The sequence below is a fragment of the Rhamphochromis longiceps genome, linkage group LG19, assembly GCF_057381845.1.
Source record: "Rhamphochromis longiceps isolate RC_006_pf linkage group LG19, R_longiceps_female_GT1.1, whole genome shotgun sequence".
In the NCBI taxonomy this organism is placed as follows: Eukaryota; Metazoa; Chordata; class Actinopteri; order Cichliformes; family Cichlidae; genus Rhamphochromis; species Rhamphochromis longiceps.
In genome coordinates this window covers 25,477,902-25,493,041 of record NC_140575.1, presented here as the reverse complement: position 1 = coordinate 25,493,041, position 15,140 = coordinate 25,477,902, and the positions used below count along the sequence as shown (strand labels likewise).

The 15,140-nt window shown below is 43.6% G+C and overlaps 1 protein-coding gene across 1 annotated transcript in view; it reads left to right on the top strand.

Annotated features, from left to right (window-relative positions):
* The first annotated feature begins 517 nt into the window (after positions 1–517).
* dph6 (diphthamine biosynthesis 6) overlaps positions 518–15,140 on the top strand; it is a 67,117-nt gene continuing 52,494 nt past the window's right edge. Inside the window, exons 1-3 of the mRNA XM_085392513.1 lie at positions 518–654; positions 1,016–1,107; positions 11,850–12,034. Of these exons, the coding sequence (XP_085248639.1) occupies positions 632–654; positions 1,016–1,107; positions 11,850–12,034 (300 nt within the window). The 5' untranslated portion in view covers positions 518–631. The remainder of the gene's footprint in view (positions 655–1,015; positions 1,108–11,849; positions 12,035–15,140) is intronic.

Sequence of the window (15,140 nt, the reverse complement as noted above, 5' to 3'; positions counted from 1 at the left end):
TGTCAAACTCGTTTTTTTATATATATATAATATACCATTGCACATATGTTTAAAAAACACACACACTCTTTCTTTGTAACTTATGTACACCCTGGAAGCACCTAACACAGTGAAACAGTAAGTCTTTGCTGCATGTCTTTGCACTGTGATGGGAATATGCAGCACTAACTGAACATACAGAGTATAAACCTTTGACCAACAGGCTTGGTAATATCCCTCAGCACTACCCTCTTTTAAGCACTTTAAGCACATAAATAACATCTATTTATTTATTTATTTATTTATTTATTTATTTTTTCTTTTCTTGGTGTCTTTCAGTGTAATATCTTTTATCCACTATTGGTTGAACAACTACCGTTATACTTCCTTTTCCTTTTAAAGATTTGAATTATTAAGGAGCAACTGTTAACAAACCTTACATTTCAATAATGTAAGTAAGAAAGAGAGCGGTGTTACGGATTTTCTGTCAGGCACATTAGAGGGCACCTCAGTCGAATGACGAGGGTCCTTTAACAACCCGGAAGTCTGGCTTCCACATGTTTTTGTGTACGCTCGCCGGTTGCTAAGCGGTGTTATCACATTGTAGTCAATACTTGTGGTGCTTTTAGGCTCAAAAACGAAATCTAACAGGATGAAAGTGGTTGCGTTAATAAGGTAATCGCAGCTTGCCGCTTTAACCGTCACACAGGTCTGTCACTGATGATTTGTGCTTGCAGAGCAGTAAGCTACGGATGCTGATGTATCTATATGAGTTAATTCAAACCAAGAATATGACACCCATGCAGGTGTAGAATTATTGCCTAAGGGTTTGAAGACGAATGAAAGAGTGGCATAGAGTGGCTGTAACATGCTGTGAGAGTAGTGCACCAGAACTCACCCGGTACATCCACAACCTTGTGTTCCAACCCTGGATATTAAATATGGTGCACCACATTCCCACATTGCTAAACTTTGCACCCATGATAATGTGTGTGTCAGCTTAGCCTCTGTGTCTGTTTATTATGTTGTGTTCCAGTGGGGGCAAAGACAGCTGCTACAACATGATGCAGTGTGTTGCTGCTGGGCACCGGATCGTAGCTCTGGCCAACCTGCGCCCTGCTCACACAGGTGAGTAAAACGTGCTCCTGGGATTAACCTGTAAGCCCCAGCAGCTGGCTGGAGCTGGCTTTGCTATATGGGCCAACCAGCTGCACTTCCGTTCCCAATAACTGTACATAAATTAAATATTTGATCATTTCACTTTTGAACTGCATGTTTGTGTGCTGTGTCCTTACATATATTTGATCTGATTTGATGTTTTAACAAATGAAATATTCAAATATTAGTGTTTAAAATAACCAGAGTCATTTATGGAATGCTAAGTAGGCCAAAAATATTTGAATAGTTTCAAAAGTAAGTTAATGATTAAATACATTTACAAGAATTCCCTATTCACACTATAGTGTATGCCCATATAATATGTATTTTGTGTCTAATGCCAACACATTAATCTGTATAACTGAAAGAAATGTGAAGAGAAACAACATGTCCAATTGCAGATTAACAGGTTCTATTTATCTAATGCAACAGCAAAGCTCTCTCTAGTACTTAACTAAAATTCTTCTCAATAATGGGACTTAATTTTCTTTGTTGTAAACTTACTTAAAATTATGTATCTCTAATTAAACTTCTCCCCTGTGTTTTACAGTTATTCTTCCTTGTCCAGTATAGCCTATGTGGTGAACACAAATGTGCTACCACATTTTGGGAAATTTTATTATTTTTAAGAAAAACATATGTCAGCAATTAAGACAATTATTATTTTACATTCATTACGTGTAGTCCATAACAATTGAGGAGAGTAAAAGTGAGAAATAATAAGCGGAACTGTTGACACTGTAGTCGTTCGCCCGCGGTTGCCTAGAGCGGGCCAACTTCCTGTCCTCTCAGATGCAATTCGGGAAAAGACACGAGTGCTCCTGTGATTCTTTCTCTGAGACTCTACCTTTATTTTTACAGGTCAGTATCGTCTTAAAAATACAGTGTATGAGGGTTTTGTGCCTTGTTCTACTTCGGTGTTTACTGAGAGTTATGTTGACACCGCCGATGTAACCTTAAGTGGGGTTTAGTTGAAAATTACTGAAGCGCGGCACCGCAGCGGTGGTAAAGCCGAGCCGCGCAGCCCCAAGTCTCGCGAGAGTTACCGCGAGTTATCGCGAGAGTTACCGCGAGAGTTCGCCAGCCCGCGGGATGTATTTAAACTTGGTAAACTCCATTTAACAAGCAAATATGTGTGTGTGGTGCTCCAATTTAACTGTAAAGGCCCTGACATCAGATTATTCGAGATTAAAATATCTTATATATACTTTATGGTTCAAGTGATGTGGAAATGTTAAGAATAAGCTAAGAATGAATGTACATTTATGTTGTTACATTGCAAAGTAATACATCCAGGTGTGTTTTGTCTAATCTAGTAAGATTTATGCACTTATATCAGATTTGTGGATAAGCTATTTTGAGTTTGCCCTATATGTGAGAAAGAGCAATAAGACGTTTAAGGCATTATATGCTATCTGCACTGCTGATGTAAATGAGTGAAGGAATAGTGTGGTTAACAGTGTAAACTGGAGAAATGTAATGACCATAGATGCATATATTTGCCAAATGCCTTTTATTTACCTTTTACAGTTATTGAGCATATCTGACAAGTGAAAGCACTGGATGTAAATTATATTTGTTGATCTGAAATAAGAGATGCAATTCGGGAAAAGACACGAGTGCTCCTGTGATTCTTTCTCTGAGACTCTACCTTTATTTTTACAGATTTGTATTCTTTTTGTTATTGTGGTCTTCACATCTGGGACCCGTAACAAACTGTGGGGGCTCGTCCGGGATCTCTCCTCTACAGTCGTCGAGGGCAGATCCAGTGATACCAGAACCACGACACAATCGTGACAAGGCCGTTACTCCAGCCAAGCCAGCGAGTAGGTGTCCAGGTAGTGAGGTGAAAAGGGGACCTTTGCCTCAACGTGGAACCGTACTTCAGTGAGGGGAGTGTGACGCATCCTAGTCACTATCGAGCTGAAGGATAATCAGAAATACATACAACATGTCGACCGAGAGAAAGGAACTCGCCTGGAATATCAGGAGACGCTTGTTTTCACTCCAAGGTCAAGACCTCTTCGAACTCGCTAAGAGCCTCGCATCAGAAAACAAAGACACTACACAGCTCAGTCAGGATGATAAAGAAGGTTGTATGGACTATATCACCTCCTACATACAGTCAAACACACTACTGCAACTTGAAGATGAGGGCATGAGTCATTTGTTGACGCTGAATGATTTGATTAATCTAGTCATCCAGGGAAGTAATCCTGCCGTGCAAACAGCTGGTGAGAATGAAGTACATGCCATGCCCAGTCCACAACCATCCAATACCGTGCTAGACCCACAACCGCCGGAAGATCCACCAGATATATCACCAAACCCCTATGCAAACGCAGAAACACAACAGTTAGAGGAGTTGAGGAAAGCGTATGAGACACTGGGTGAGAGGCTAAGACTATGTGGAACTGTAAGGGCCCAGTCACCTGCTGTAGCACGCCAGCAGAGCAATTTGCAACCACAACCAATCATACAGATTAGCCCTAAGCAGCCAGTCACTGTAAGAGACTTTTCGTACTTACCACGCAGAGAATTCAAAGTTTTTGGGGGACAGATTGGAGACAACAGTTCCGAAATCAGCTACAACAGTCTCACCAAGCAGATTAATGAAGGAGTTAAAGAAGGATTTGTGGAGGCTGAAATTGTTCGAGGTGTGTTGAGAATTGTGAAGCCTGGCACTTTCCGGGACATGTTAATGCTCAAAGATGACCTGTCTCTCCATGAACTTCAGGGCTTTCTGAGGTCTCATCTCGGAGAAAAAGCGACAACTGAAATGCTCCAGGAGTTAATGTGTGCTAGACAAAGTGAACAAGAGACGCCCCAGCAGTTTCTGTATCGCATGATTGGACTTAAACAGAAGCTTATTTTTCAGTCGAAGCAGGCCAACACTGAGATCTCCTATGACCCAAGAACTGTCCAGGAAGTTTTCCTCCACACAATCTATCAAGGCCTGGGGGCTAAGTACGCAGACTTGCGACAAAGACTAAGACCTCTCACCTCAAACAACAATGTCACTGACGAAGAGATTCTTAGCGAGGTCACAAAGATTATCAGTGATGAAAATGAACACCAGCGAAGGTTAGGCCAAGTCGCCCGCCAAAAGAGTGCACAAGCCCAAAGTGCTGGGATCGAAGCAAACGACAAGATAGCCAAAGAACAATCCTCACCAACAATCAAACAACTTGCCGCCCAAGTAGAGACTCTAACTAACATGGTCGCCAGCCTAATTAAACAACAGGAGGCAAAGCCTTGCCAGCTGTCCCCACAACCACCTCCCAACCCGCTTTTCCAAACCCCAGCCAACCCCAACAGACCTCCTCAAAAGAAAGCGTTCCTTTGTCCAAAGTGTACTGAACAGAACTTGCAGGACTGTAGTCATTGCTTTGTATGCTGCGAGTCAGGACACCGAGCGGTGGGATGTTTAAAGCGGACCAAAACTCAGGGAAACTGGAATCGGTCTCTGTCGAGGGACAGCCAGAGGCCGGCGCAGAGTCACAGTCCCAGCCAGTAAGGTCCTCCTCTGCACAGCTTACTACTGAGTGTGCAAGACGTCGCAGTAAGCTAAAAAGAAAGCAGCCAAAGCGAGACCAGAGAAAGCAACAGGTAACCTCTTGCCAAAGTTTAACACCAAACAGCTGTAAAGTCCCCCTAGTTGGAAAGAAAAGCCTCCTCAAGTGTTTGATTGGTGGCTATCCAGTGACAGTGTTATTTGATTCTGGCTCACAAGTGAGTTTAGTGGACAGACAGTGGGTTCAGCGGTTTATTCCTAACTATCAGGTGCGACCCCTCCAAGAGCTGTTAAATGATGGACTTGAAGTTTATGCGGTTAACGGACAAGCAGTTCCTTATGATGGGTGGGTTGAACTTACAGTCACTCTCGCTGGTCACGAAGATCCCAATCTTACTGTGCAAGCCCCTTTCCTTGTCAGTAAGCTGTCACTCCCTCAGCCCCTCCTGGGAGCGAACGTGCTTGGCGCCATTATCCAAACACAAGAGTCAGACCGAGAGGCCAGTGCTCTATTGTATAGTCTCCTACGCAAAGCTTTTGGCACAGACGAAGAGCAAGTGATGGCTATGGTAAACTTCATACAAGTACCACAAAGAGCAGAATGTGACCCAGCCACAGTGAGAATTGGGAAGAGCAATGTGACCATTCCTGCTGGAAAAGCAGTCCAAGTGTGGTGCAGAGTACCCCAAAGTTTTGACATTTGTGACCCCCTGGTGCTGTACGAACCCGACGAGAACACTGCCTTGAGACACCTGAGTGTTGGGGAAGGGCTCCTTGAGATCAACAACCCTCAAAGGCCATTTGTTAAGGTCCCCATCTCTAACCACTCCAAACACGAAATAATTCTACCGAAGAGAACAGCCCTGGGTACTATTCAACATGTCGCTAAAGTTATTGAGGCAGACCGACCCACAAACACATCAGAGCTGACTCAACCCACACAGAGCCCCATCACCATAGCTGAGGTAAGCGCAGCCACCCCTGTTTCTGAACTGTCCACTGAGTCATGGCTACCCCCAGTTGATCTTAGCCACCTGAGTCCGGACCAACAGAAGTCAGTTGAAAAGGTGTTAAGGGAAGAGTGTGAGGCGTTCTCTCGTAGCAGCACAGACATAGGCTGTATCCCTTCACTACAAATGGAAATCAGGCTCAAAGATGATACACCAGTCCAGAGGGCCTATGCTTCTATCCCTAAACCCCTCTACAGGGAAGTAAAGGAGTATATTCAAGAGCTGATTGTCAAGGGATGGGTAGTGAAGTCACAGTCGCCGTATGCTGCTCCAGTCATTTGCGTAAGGAAGAAGGATGGGTCTTTACGTTTGTGCATCGATTATCGTCTCTTAAACAACAAGACTGTGCCAGACAGACACCCACTCCCCCGGATCCAGGATCTCACAGACTCGCTAGGTGGTTACAGCTGGTTCTCGATCCTGGATCAGGGTAAAGCTTATCATCAAGGTTTCATCGCAGAAGGCTCAAGGTACCTGACGGCATTCACTACCCCGTGGGGCCTCTATGAATGGGTGAGGATACCCTTTGGACTGTCTAATGCCCCAGCAGCCTTCCAACGGAGCATGGAAGAAATGCTTGACACCCTCAGAGACGAGTGCTGTATCCCTTACCTTGACGACGTGCTTTGTTTTTCCAAGTCGTTTGACGAACATGTCCAAGTGCTACAGAAAGTCCTCCAAGCCCTACAACGGCATGGTGTAAAGCTAAAACCCGAGAAGTGTGAGCTGTTCCGTAAAGAGGTTCGCTATGTCGGCCGATTGGTATCTGCAGATGGAGTAAAGGTGGACCCCAAAGATACCGAGGCAGTACAGGCACTCAAACACAAAAGGCCACAGACCGTCGGAGAAGTCAGGCAGCTTTTGGGATTCCTAAGCTACTATCGGACGTATGTGCAGGACTTCTCCCGCATAGCCAAACCGTTGTATGACTTGCTCCAAGTCCCGTCCAACACACTGCCACCAAAGCCAACTAGAGGCAGAGCAAAACACACTCAGCAGCCTTCTCGAGCCCTGATACAGTGGAACAAAGAACACCAAGAGATCCTTGAGCGCTTGATCGGCATGCTCACTCAGCCACCAGTGTTAGCGTACCCTGATTTCACCCGCCCTTTTATATTGCACACGGACGCATCCCAGAGGGGCCTTGGTGCCGTCCTATATCAGAACCAACAAGGCAAGATGAGAGTGATTGGGTATGGGTCTCGCACGCTCACACCTGCTGAACAAAACTACCACTTGCACAGCGGAAAACTAGAGTTTCTCGCCCTCAAGTGGGCAGTTTGTGACAAGTTTAAGGATTACCTCTACTATGCTCCACATTTCACCATTTTTACAGATAACAATCCCTTGACATATGTCCTCAGCACAGCAAAGCTCAATGCAGTTGGACACCGTTGGGTCGGACAATTGGCAGATTTCCACTTCGACATCAAATATCGGCCGGGAAAAGTAAACATTGATGCAGATGTGCTGTCACGTTGCCCACTTGACATTGAGAGGTTCATGGGAGAGTGCTCAGAGGAACTGTCGGAGGAAGCCGTATGTGCAGTTTGGGAAGGGAGCAGAAGAGCGAAGCAAGGAGACGTAGCATGGATTGCAGCCCTTAACCTCACCGCACCAAACCTACCCATCAAAGAACCCCTACAGTCAATCAGTCATGACCAACTTGTACAATCGCAGAGAGCAGATCCAGCAATCGGAAAAGTCATTGACATGGTAGAGAAGGACATAAGACCAACAGAAGTTGACAAGGCTGACACTAACACAAAGAGACTGTTGAGAGAGTGGAGTCGGCTGCACATGGAGAATGACCTTCTCTATAGAAAGACTACAGGACGCAAGCAGCTGGTCCTACCTACTCTCTACAGACAGGTAGCTCTCACACACCTCCACAACAACATGGGCCATGTCGGCGTGGAGAAAGTCTTGAACCTGGCTCGAGAGCGGTTCTATTGGCCTTTCATGAAGAGAGAAATTGAAGAGTACGTCACAAGGAAGTGTCAGTGCATCAAGCAGAAGAAGCCAACGACACACGAGAGAGCACCCATGGGTAGCATAACATCCAGCTCCCCTCTTGAGCTTGTTTGCATTGACTTCCTGCACTTAGAGTCTTGTAAAGGTGGGTTTGAATATATACTGGTTGTTGTAGACCATTTTACCAGGTTCGCACAAGCGTATCCCACCAAGAATAAGGCCGCAAAGACCGCGGCAGACCGCCTCTTCAATGACTACATTCCCAAATTCGGCTACCCCTCCAAGCTCCACCACGACCAGGGTCGCGAGTTCGAGAATCAGTTATTCAAGTCCCTAAGAGAACTCGCAGGCGTTGGTCACTCAAGGACATCCCCCTACCATCCCCAATGCAACCCTACTGAAAGACTGAATCGCACCCTGTTACAGATGCTGCGTACACTGGGAGAAAAGGAGAAACAAAATTGGAAGGAACATCTACCCCATGTTATCCATGCTTACAACTGTACCAAGCATGAATCGACTGGCTTCTCTCCGTACTACCTCTTGTATGGTCGACACCCTCGTCTTCCAGTAGACCTTCTCTTTGGTCTCATGGCAGAAAACAACACTGAGACACCACATGGGTATGCAGAAAGATGGAAAGGGAAGATGACAGAAGCATACCGCATTGCAAATGCAAACAGTCAACAGTCAAGTTCCAAAGGCAAAGCAAACTATGACAAAAGATGCAAAGGAGTAATGCTACAGGCAGGAGACCGAGTACTGGTACGAAACCTGAGTGAAAGGGGGGGCCCTGGCAAACTGAGACCCTACTGGGAGCAAACGGTCTACATTGTGAGGGAGCAAGTGGGCGACAACCCCGTCTACAAAGTGAGTCCAGAGGCGGGAGGCCGTCCTGTTCGCACCTTGCACAGGAACTTGTTGTTACAAGTGAATGACTTGCCAGTGGACATTATCCAAAGTCAGGCTACAAGACCACACAAGAGAAACAAGAAGTCCACCGGAAGACCAATGACACCAGAGCCGAACCCTGACACAACTGACTCGGAAGAGGGTGAGCCATTGTACTGGCTTGGTGTACCCAGATACCCTCGAGGGGGCCATTCTCCAGTCACACCAGTTCCAAGTGGAGCGCAACGGAGCTCCGGTCCAAGTGAACTAGGACAAGTCTTAAGGGCTCGTGTCCAACCTAGAAAAAAAAGTGCCATGGTTCCGGAAGAGGATCTAATTGTGTTAAGAGACCCAGACCTACCTCAACTAAGTGACGATCAGGAGATGCCTCAGGTTCAAGAAGAAGTTGACGTCACTGAGTCCAGTCCTGATCCAGTAGAGCTTCCTGACCCAGAGCCAGAACCCAGGGTGGAGCCAGGGGATGACATCCATCCAGAGCCACCATCTCATCTTAGGCAGTCCAGCAGGCAGAGACGTCCCACCACATTCTTCACCTACCCATCCTTGGGTCAACCAGCCTATCAGGCTCATCCTGCGGTGAACACCATCAACGTCCAACCTTCGCCATATCCTTCCCTCTACTACCCTCTTCTCTACTCCCAACCCCCCTACCCCTCTCCCCTCACCCTTAGCCCTTACTTACCTGTTTCATATGTTGTTCCTTGCTATTGAATTGAACAGAAATCTCAGGAAGAAGAATGCCTGAAGTCTAAGGACACCTGGGCAAGAGGAATATTCCAGGGACTTCTGTAAAGAGACTTTGTTAGTTTAAAGGTTTTTTTTATAATTCAAGTTAAGTGTCAGGAGCCACTTTTGCTGTTGGGGAGCGTGTGGTGAACACAAATGTGCTACCACATTTTGGGAAATTTTATTATTTTTAAGAAAAACATATGTCAGCAATTAAGACAATTATTATTTTACATTCATTACGTGTAGTCCATAACAATTGAGGAGAGTAAAAGTGAGAAATAATAAGCGGAACTGTTGACACTGTAGTCGTTCGCCCGCGGTTGCCTAGAGCGGGCCAACTTCCTGTCCTCTCAGATGCAATTCGGGAAAAGACACGAGTGCTCCTGTGATTCTTTCTCTGAGACTCTACCTTTATTTTTACAGGTCAGTATCGTCTTAAAAATACAGTGTATGAGGGTTTTGTGCCTTGTTCTACTTCGGTGTTTACTGAGAGTTATGTTGACACCGCCGATGTAACCTTAAGTGGGGTTTAGTTGAAAATTACTGAAGCGCGGCACCGCAGCGGTGGTAAAGCCGAGCCGCGCAGCCCCAAGTCTCGCGAGAGTTACCGCGAGTTATCGCGAGAGTTACCGCGAGAGTTCGCCAGCCCGCGGGATGTATTTAAACTTGGTAAACTCCATTTAACAAGCAAATATGTGTGTGTGGTGCTCCAATTTAACTGTAAAGGCCCTGACATCAGATTATTCGAGATTAAAATATCTTATATATACTTTATGGTTCAAGTGATGTGGAAATGTTAAGAATAAGCTAAGAATGAATGTACATTTATGTTGTTACATTGCAAAGTAATACATCCAGGTGTGTTTTGTCTAATCTAGTAAGATTTATGCACTTATATCAGATTTGTGGATAAGCTATTTTGAGTTTGCCCTATATGTGAGAAAGAGCAATAAGACGTTTAAGGCATTATATGCTATCTGCACTGCTGATGTAAATGAGTGAAGGAATAGTGTGGTTAACAGTGTAAACTGGAGAAATGTAATGACCATAGATGCATATATTTGCCAAATGCCTTTTATTTACCTTTTACAGTTATTGAGCATATCTGACAAGTGAAAGCACTGGATGTAAATTATATTTGTTGATCTGAAATAAGAGATGCAATTCGGGAAAAGACACGAGTGCTCCTGTGATTCTTTCTCTGAGACTCTACCTTTATTTTTACAGATTTGTATTCTTTTTGTTATTGTGGTCTTCACATCTGGGACCCGTAACACCTACACTACAGCATTATTGTCTAAAATTGATACTTCCTGTATTTTTGAACACGTTAATCCTGAGGAATTAAAATTTACTGAGGAAGAACTTTTCATGAGGAAGAACAACTTCATGAACTTTACTTTTATTGATATTTGCTAATATCACTAAATGGGGCTCTGGAAAAGTATTCTCTATTTTTAGTGATTGAAATACTGGAGCGGGTGCTCTGTATGGTTTGGAGTTGCCCAGATCTTGCAGTTGGTTCGCATAGATGCCTGCCCTCCCTAAGTCTGCCGGAGGTCTCTTGAGGTTAAAAAGGAGTTTTTCCTCCATACTCACACTGAGTGCTTTCCCAAAGGAAATCTTTGGTTTCTATCTGTCTGGTATAATTTAAGATGTTGGCCTAACTATGATAAGTGGCCTGAGTTGTTGGGATTGTTTTCCAGTTTAGTTCAGTTCAGTTGTATTCATACACTAAGCTATAGTGCCATTTCCCAACTATCCAAGTCTGCTTCACCTTTTAAGCTAAAATGGAAGAGTTTGTTATAACTGTAACTAACTTGAACTTTGATTATAAACTATAGTACGTGTCACTCTCTTGCCTATGTGCATGTGTGAGGAGCCACACTTGTATATATGTAGCAACACGGAACTAAAAATCAGTTGCTTAGTTACTGAATTTTGCGCATTTCTAGTTTTTGCTTTTCACTCTCCAGTCTCATGCATCCCTAGTGCATGTTTTCATAGTTTCTTATTAACACCTGGAAGCGGCCCAGTACAAGCCTGACCGAGTGGCACAGGATTATATTGGCTGCTGAGCAGCTCCTCTGGAGCAGTTAGGGTTTAAGGGCCTTTTTGAAGTGCATATAAGTGGTGTTAATGAGGAAGGTGCAAGTGCTGCTCTTTCACTTCACCAATCCAAATTTACTGTGTCCATCTGGAAGTTGCACCTGTGACCTCTGAGGCACCGGGACAAGTTTTTAGGTCACTGCTGCAAAAATGATGAAACTTGAAACTTTCAGTTAAGTTTGTTCAGACTTTTGTTTTAAATTACTTTCATTTAAAAAATTATTTCTTTAACGTGTGGTATCTTGAATATACAATGCATTGTATTAATAAAAACATATAGTCAGATCATTTTTAATATAGTATTCATTAATTGTAGAGCTGTAGAGGTAGATATTTAATGTCAGTTATTTCTCAGGGAATTGCACCATCACTTCTTGTGCATAATCCAGTGAAATCCCTTTTGTCAGACACGATTAAGGCTCTCATCAGGCACAGGTTGTAACTCATTTTCCTTCGTGCATTAGATGAATTGGACAGCTACATGTACCAGACGGTGGGCCACCAGGCTATAGAACTGTATGCCGATGCCATGGACTTACCTCTATATAGACGCACCATCCAGGGATCCAGCCTGGACACTAGCAGAAACTACAGAGAGACAGAGGGAGATGAGGTAGAGGACCTTTATCAGCTGCTGCACCTTGTGAAGGTAGGCATCTGTGCCAGAAGAGTTTATTACCCCGGATGTGCATTTTCAATCCATGTCCTCCGGCCAAGAGGCCTTAATACTTTAGGAGCCCATGACATTTTATTTCCACACACAAAAATATTGTTTCATTTTCTTGATTTATCTGTAGAGTGCAACTTCCAAAGACATTAAGGTAACTGTGTAAAATGCTTACTTGCTTGAAGTAAGATTTCTACTGCTTGACAGTTTTGGTTGTAGTTTAGTGTTTTATAATCTGCTGAGTGTTTTCAGTGGATGACAGGTCTACACTGCAGGCACCCAAACTCTTTTACAGTGGAGTCATATTGTTGTAATACATGATGATTATGTGGTTTGTTATTGTCTTGCTACAATATGAAAGTCCTTTTCCTAAAAAGGCTTTTTTAATGTTTCCTTTTCATGCCGGGTGTACTAAAGCACTCTATACTGTAATGAGTGCTGACTTTTCAGCTGTTTTCTAATAAAAATCCACATAGTGTTGCTTTTGCGCTTCCTTAATTCCCAAAGAGAAATTGAAGTTGAACTTTCTAGTCGGTTCTTAGTTCCTATTGCAAACTGCCAGGGAGACTAAAAAGCCCATATAGTGCTTTTAGCCTGCCTGATTTAGCATATTTTAATTTTTCCTTTGAAAATAAGGTATGTTTTCCTTTTATTTTACTCTGGAATAATAGTGTGGCTGTTGGATCACTTAATCAATGTTTTATGGGCAAAGTTGGAGAGAGGTGCCCTTGAACAATGGCTTCACAGGAAAAATTCCATTCTTTTTTTTATCTCACTTGACAGAAGATCAGATGCAAAGATTAATCACCAAATTAATATTTCATCAAATACCACTTTTGACAGGACTCTGAGAAAATATTCATTTGATGGCAAATTATGTATGAGGCCTTGGTGGTCCAACCAGGTACGGGGTGGCTGACTGACAGGTTTGAGATAACTGCATGTGTGTTTAGAACACTGCTGGCACTGCTTGCCTACCTGACCGCCTGCAGCCATGAGGAGGCTACATGGACACACGCTTCAACAGGAGCAAAGGCTCTCCCTGCTGTCAGCACAAACACCGTGTGGGATTGATCCTGTGTAACACTTTATCCCCACACAACCTCTTATTTTAGCTGGCAGCATCAACATTTAAGCACTTCTTATGGGATGCTGGATGGGACTTTGTTGTTGAAATGGGATTCTGCTTTATGTGGTGTATATGACAGAGGTATGCGTGAATCGTTGTGCAGGTATGTGTGGAGACATGTTCATCTGACTCCTTTAAGGCCCTACACTGCCTTAGTGGCAGGGGCCAGTCCGCCTGAAGGCATTTTCACCTTACTTCCTTACTTCCTTTGCCGTGTCCAGTAGAAATCTTTTCACATGCAGCTACATGGGCAAGTTCTTGATTTTTGGAGCTTTTGATCTTATTAGTACAACCACATCCACACAGCTCAGTATTTACCTCTTTTGTGAGTCAAGTAGTGGACAGCATTGTGGAATGTGATGCAGTATGCCCACTCTGCCTGTGGTCAGGGCTCTAATTGCATAGGGCTGCTAATTTCCCATTTCCAGGGTTTTTTTCGTCTGACCTCGCCAGTCCGACAGGCCATAGATCAGGGCAGTTTGACTCCAATGAGGCCCTCCCAGGCTGGGAGACCTCCACTGGTCACCCAGCGCACCCCTCACACTCCTCTGTCATCAGCAGACCTGGACCATAAACAACAGGTTTCCTCTCATCCGTAAAGTTATGGCAACCATAAGAATACAATCTTTTAATCTCAAATTTCAAGTTAGTGCTCTCGAAAGTTAATTTTTCAATGAGTGACTAACTTGTACCACAGTTCCACATTATGTACTGTATTGAAATAGTAAGTTATTTAACTTGAAGTGTATTTTTAAACTTCCCAAACTCTCTCGTGTCATCTCAAATATCGTCTTAGAAATTCTGTTACGTTCCATCAAGTTGAGTAGATCTTCAGTTTGTTTCTTTTTTCTTTATTTCTAAAAAAATAGACAAAAAAAACATATTTCTTTGACCATAAACTTTTTAGTGTTGTTGATGAGTGAAGGAATTGATGGAGGGGGGAGTAAAAGGAGGGGGAAAAACACAGCTTTTGATAATGAGCTGTTAAATCACTATTGCTGGAAAAGAACAGTTTTAGCATGAAAAAATGTGTTCTGTTTTGGAAAGTGTGATATTTTGAAAGATTCTTTCTCACAGTTTGAATTAATTAGAAGTTACAAGATTATATTTGGCAAATGACACTTGAGCATAGATGAAAGATTTTTTTTCCTCAGATCCAAAGTTGATGAGTTTTAAGTGGATTCTCTTCTCTTCCTCCTCCCCGTTTTGCAGTGCTAGTGTCTGACTCGTAGCATGAGCCAACAGTGCCATCTATGGATCGTTCCCGTTTGCTGACAAACCAAACATAATCTATACAGACTGGCCTCTAAGAATGTTTGAAGCCATTCGAAAGATTCAAAGGAAGAGATCATATTCTTCAGAACCTTTGTTGACAGAGGGGGAAAAAAGCCCGATTGTAATAGAAAAAATGAGCTATCCATTCCCTGGCAGTACTGATAATAGCAGAATGACAATGTGGCCCTATCCTTGGCCCCCTTTGCTCTCATCGCTGGCTGTGTATAGCTGTGCTTCTTTGAAGTGTGTAACCCGATCAACATGCATGCAAGCCCATCCTGCTAGGTGCTGATCTTTGAACCTGCTCTTTGAGGGGGAGAAATAAGTTTTGGTGGAGCACTTTTACGTATATACAGCTGAGAATGCATTTTCACAGAAATGACATCTTTTCATTCTCAACAATGCTTTCAAACGACACTAGAATATAAAGTTTACATAAAGATGTTTTTCTGTAAGCGCAACATTTGTATTTATTGCTAAGAATTAAAATCCAACTCCTGTAAAAGTGTGCTTTTTTGTGGATTTCATAGGTAGTGTGTCCATACTTCATTGTGTGGCTACTCTGCTCCCCTCTGCTGTGATCCGCTCTCATGTGTGATACAGATCAACAGTGTCAGTCACCCCTGGCTGTAAAGCCAGTTCCCCCAAAGGCCTGCAAAACCCCTCATATTAGTCATATCACAT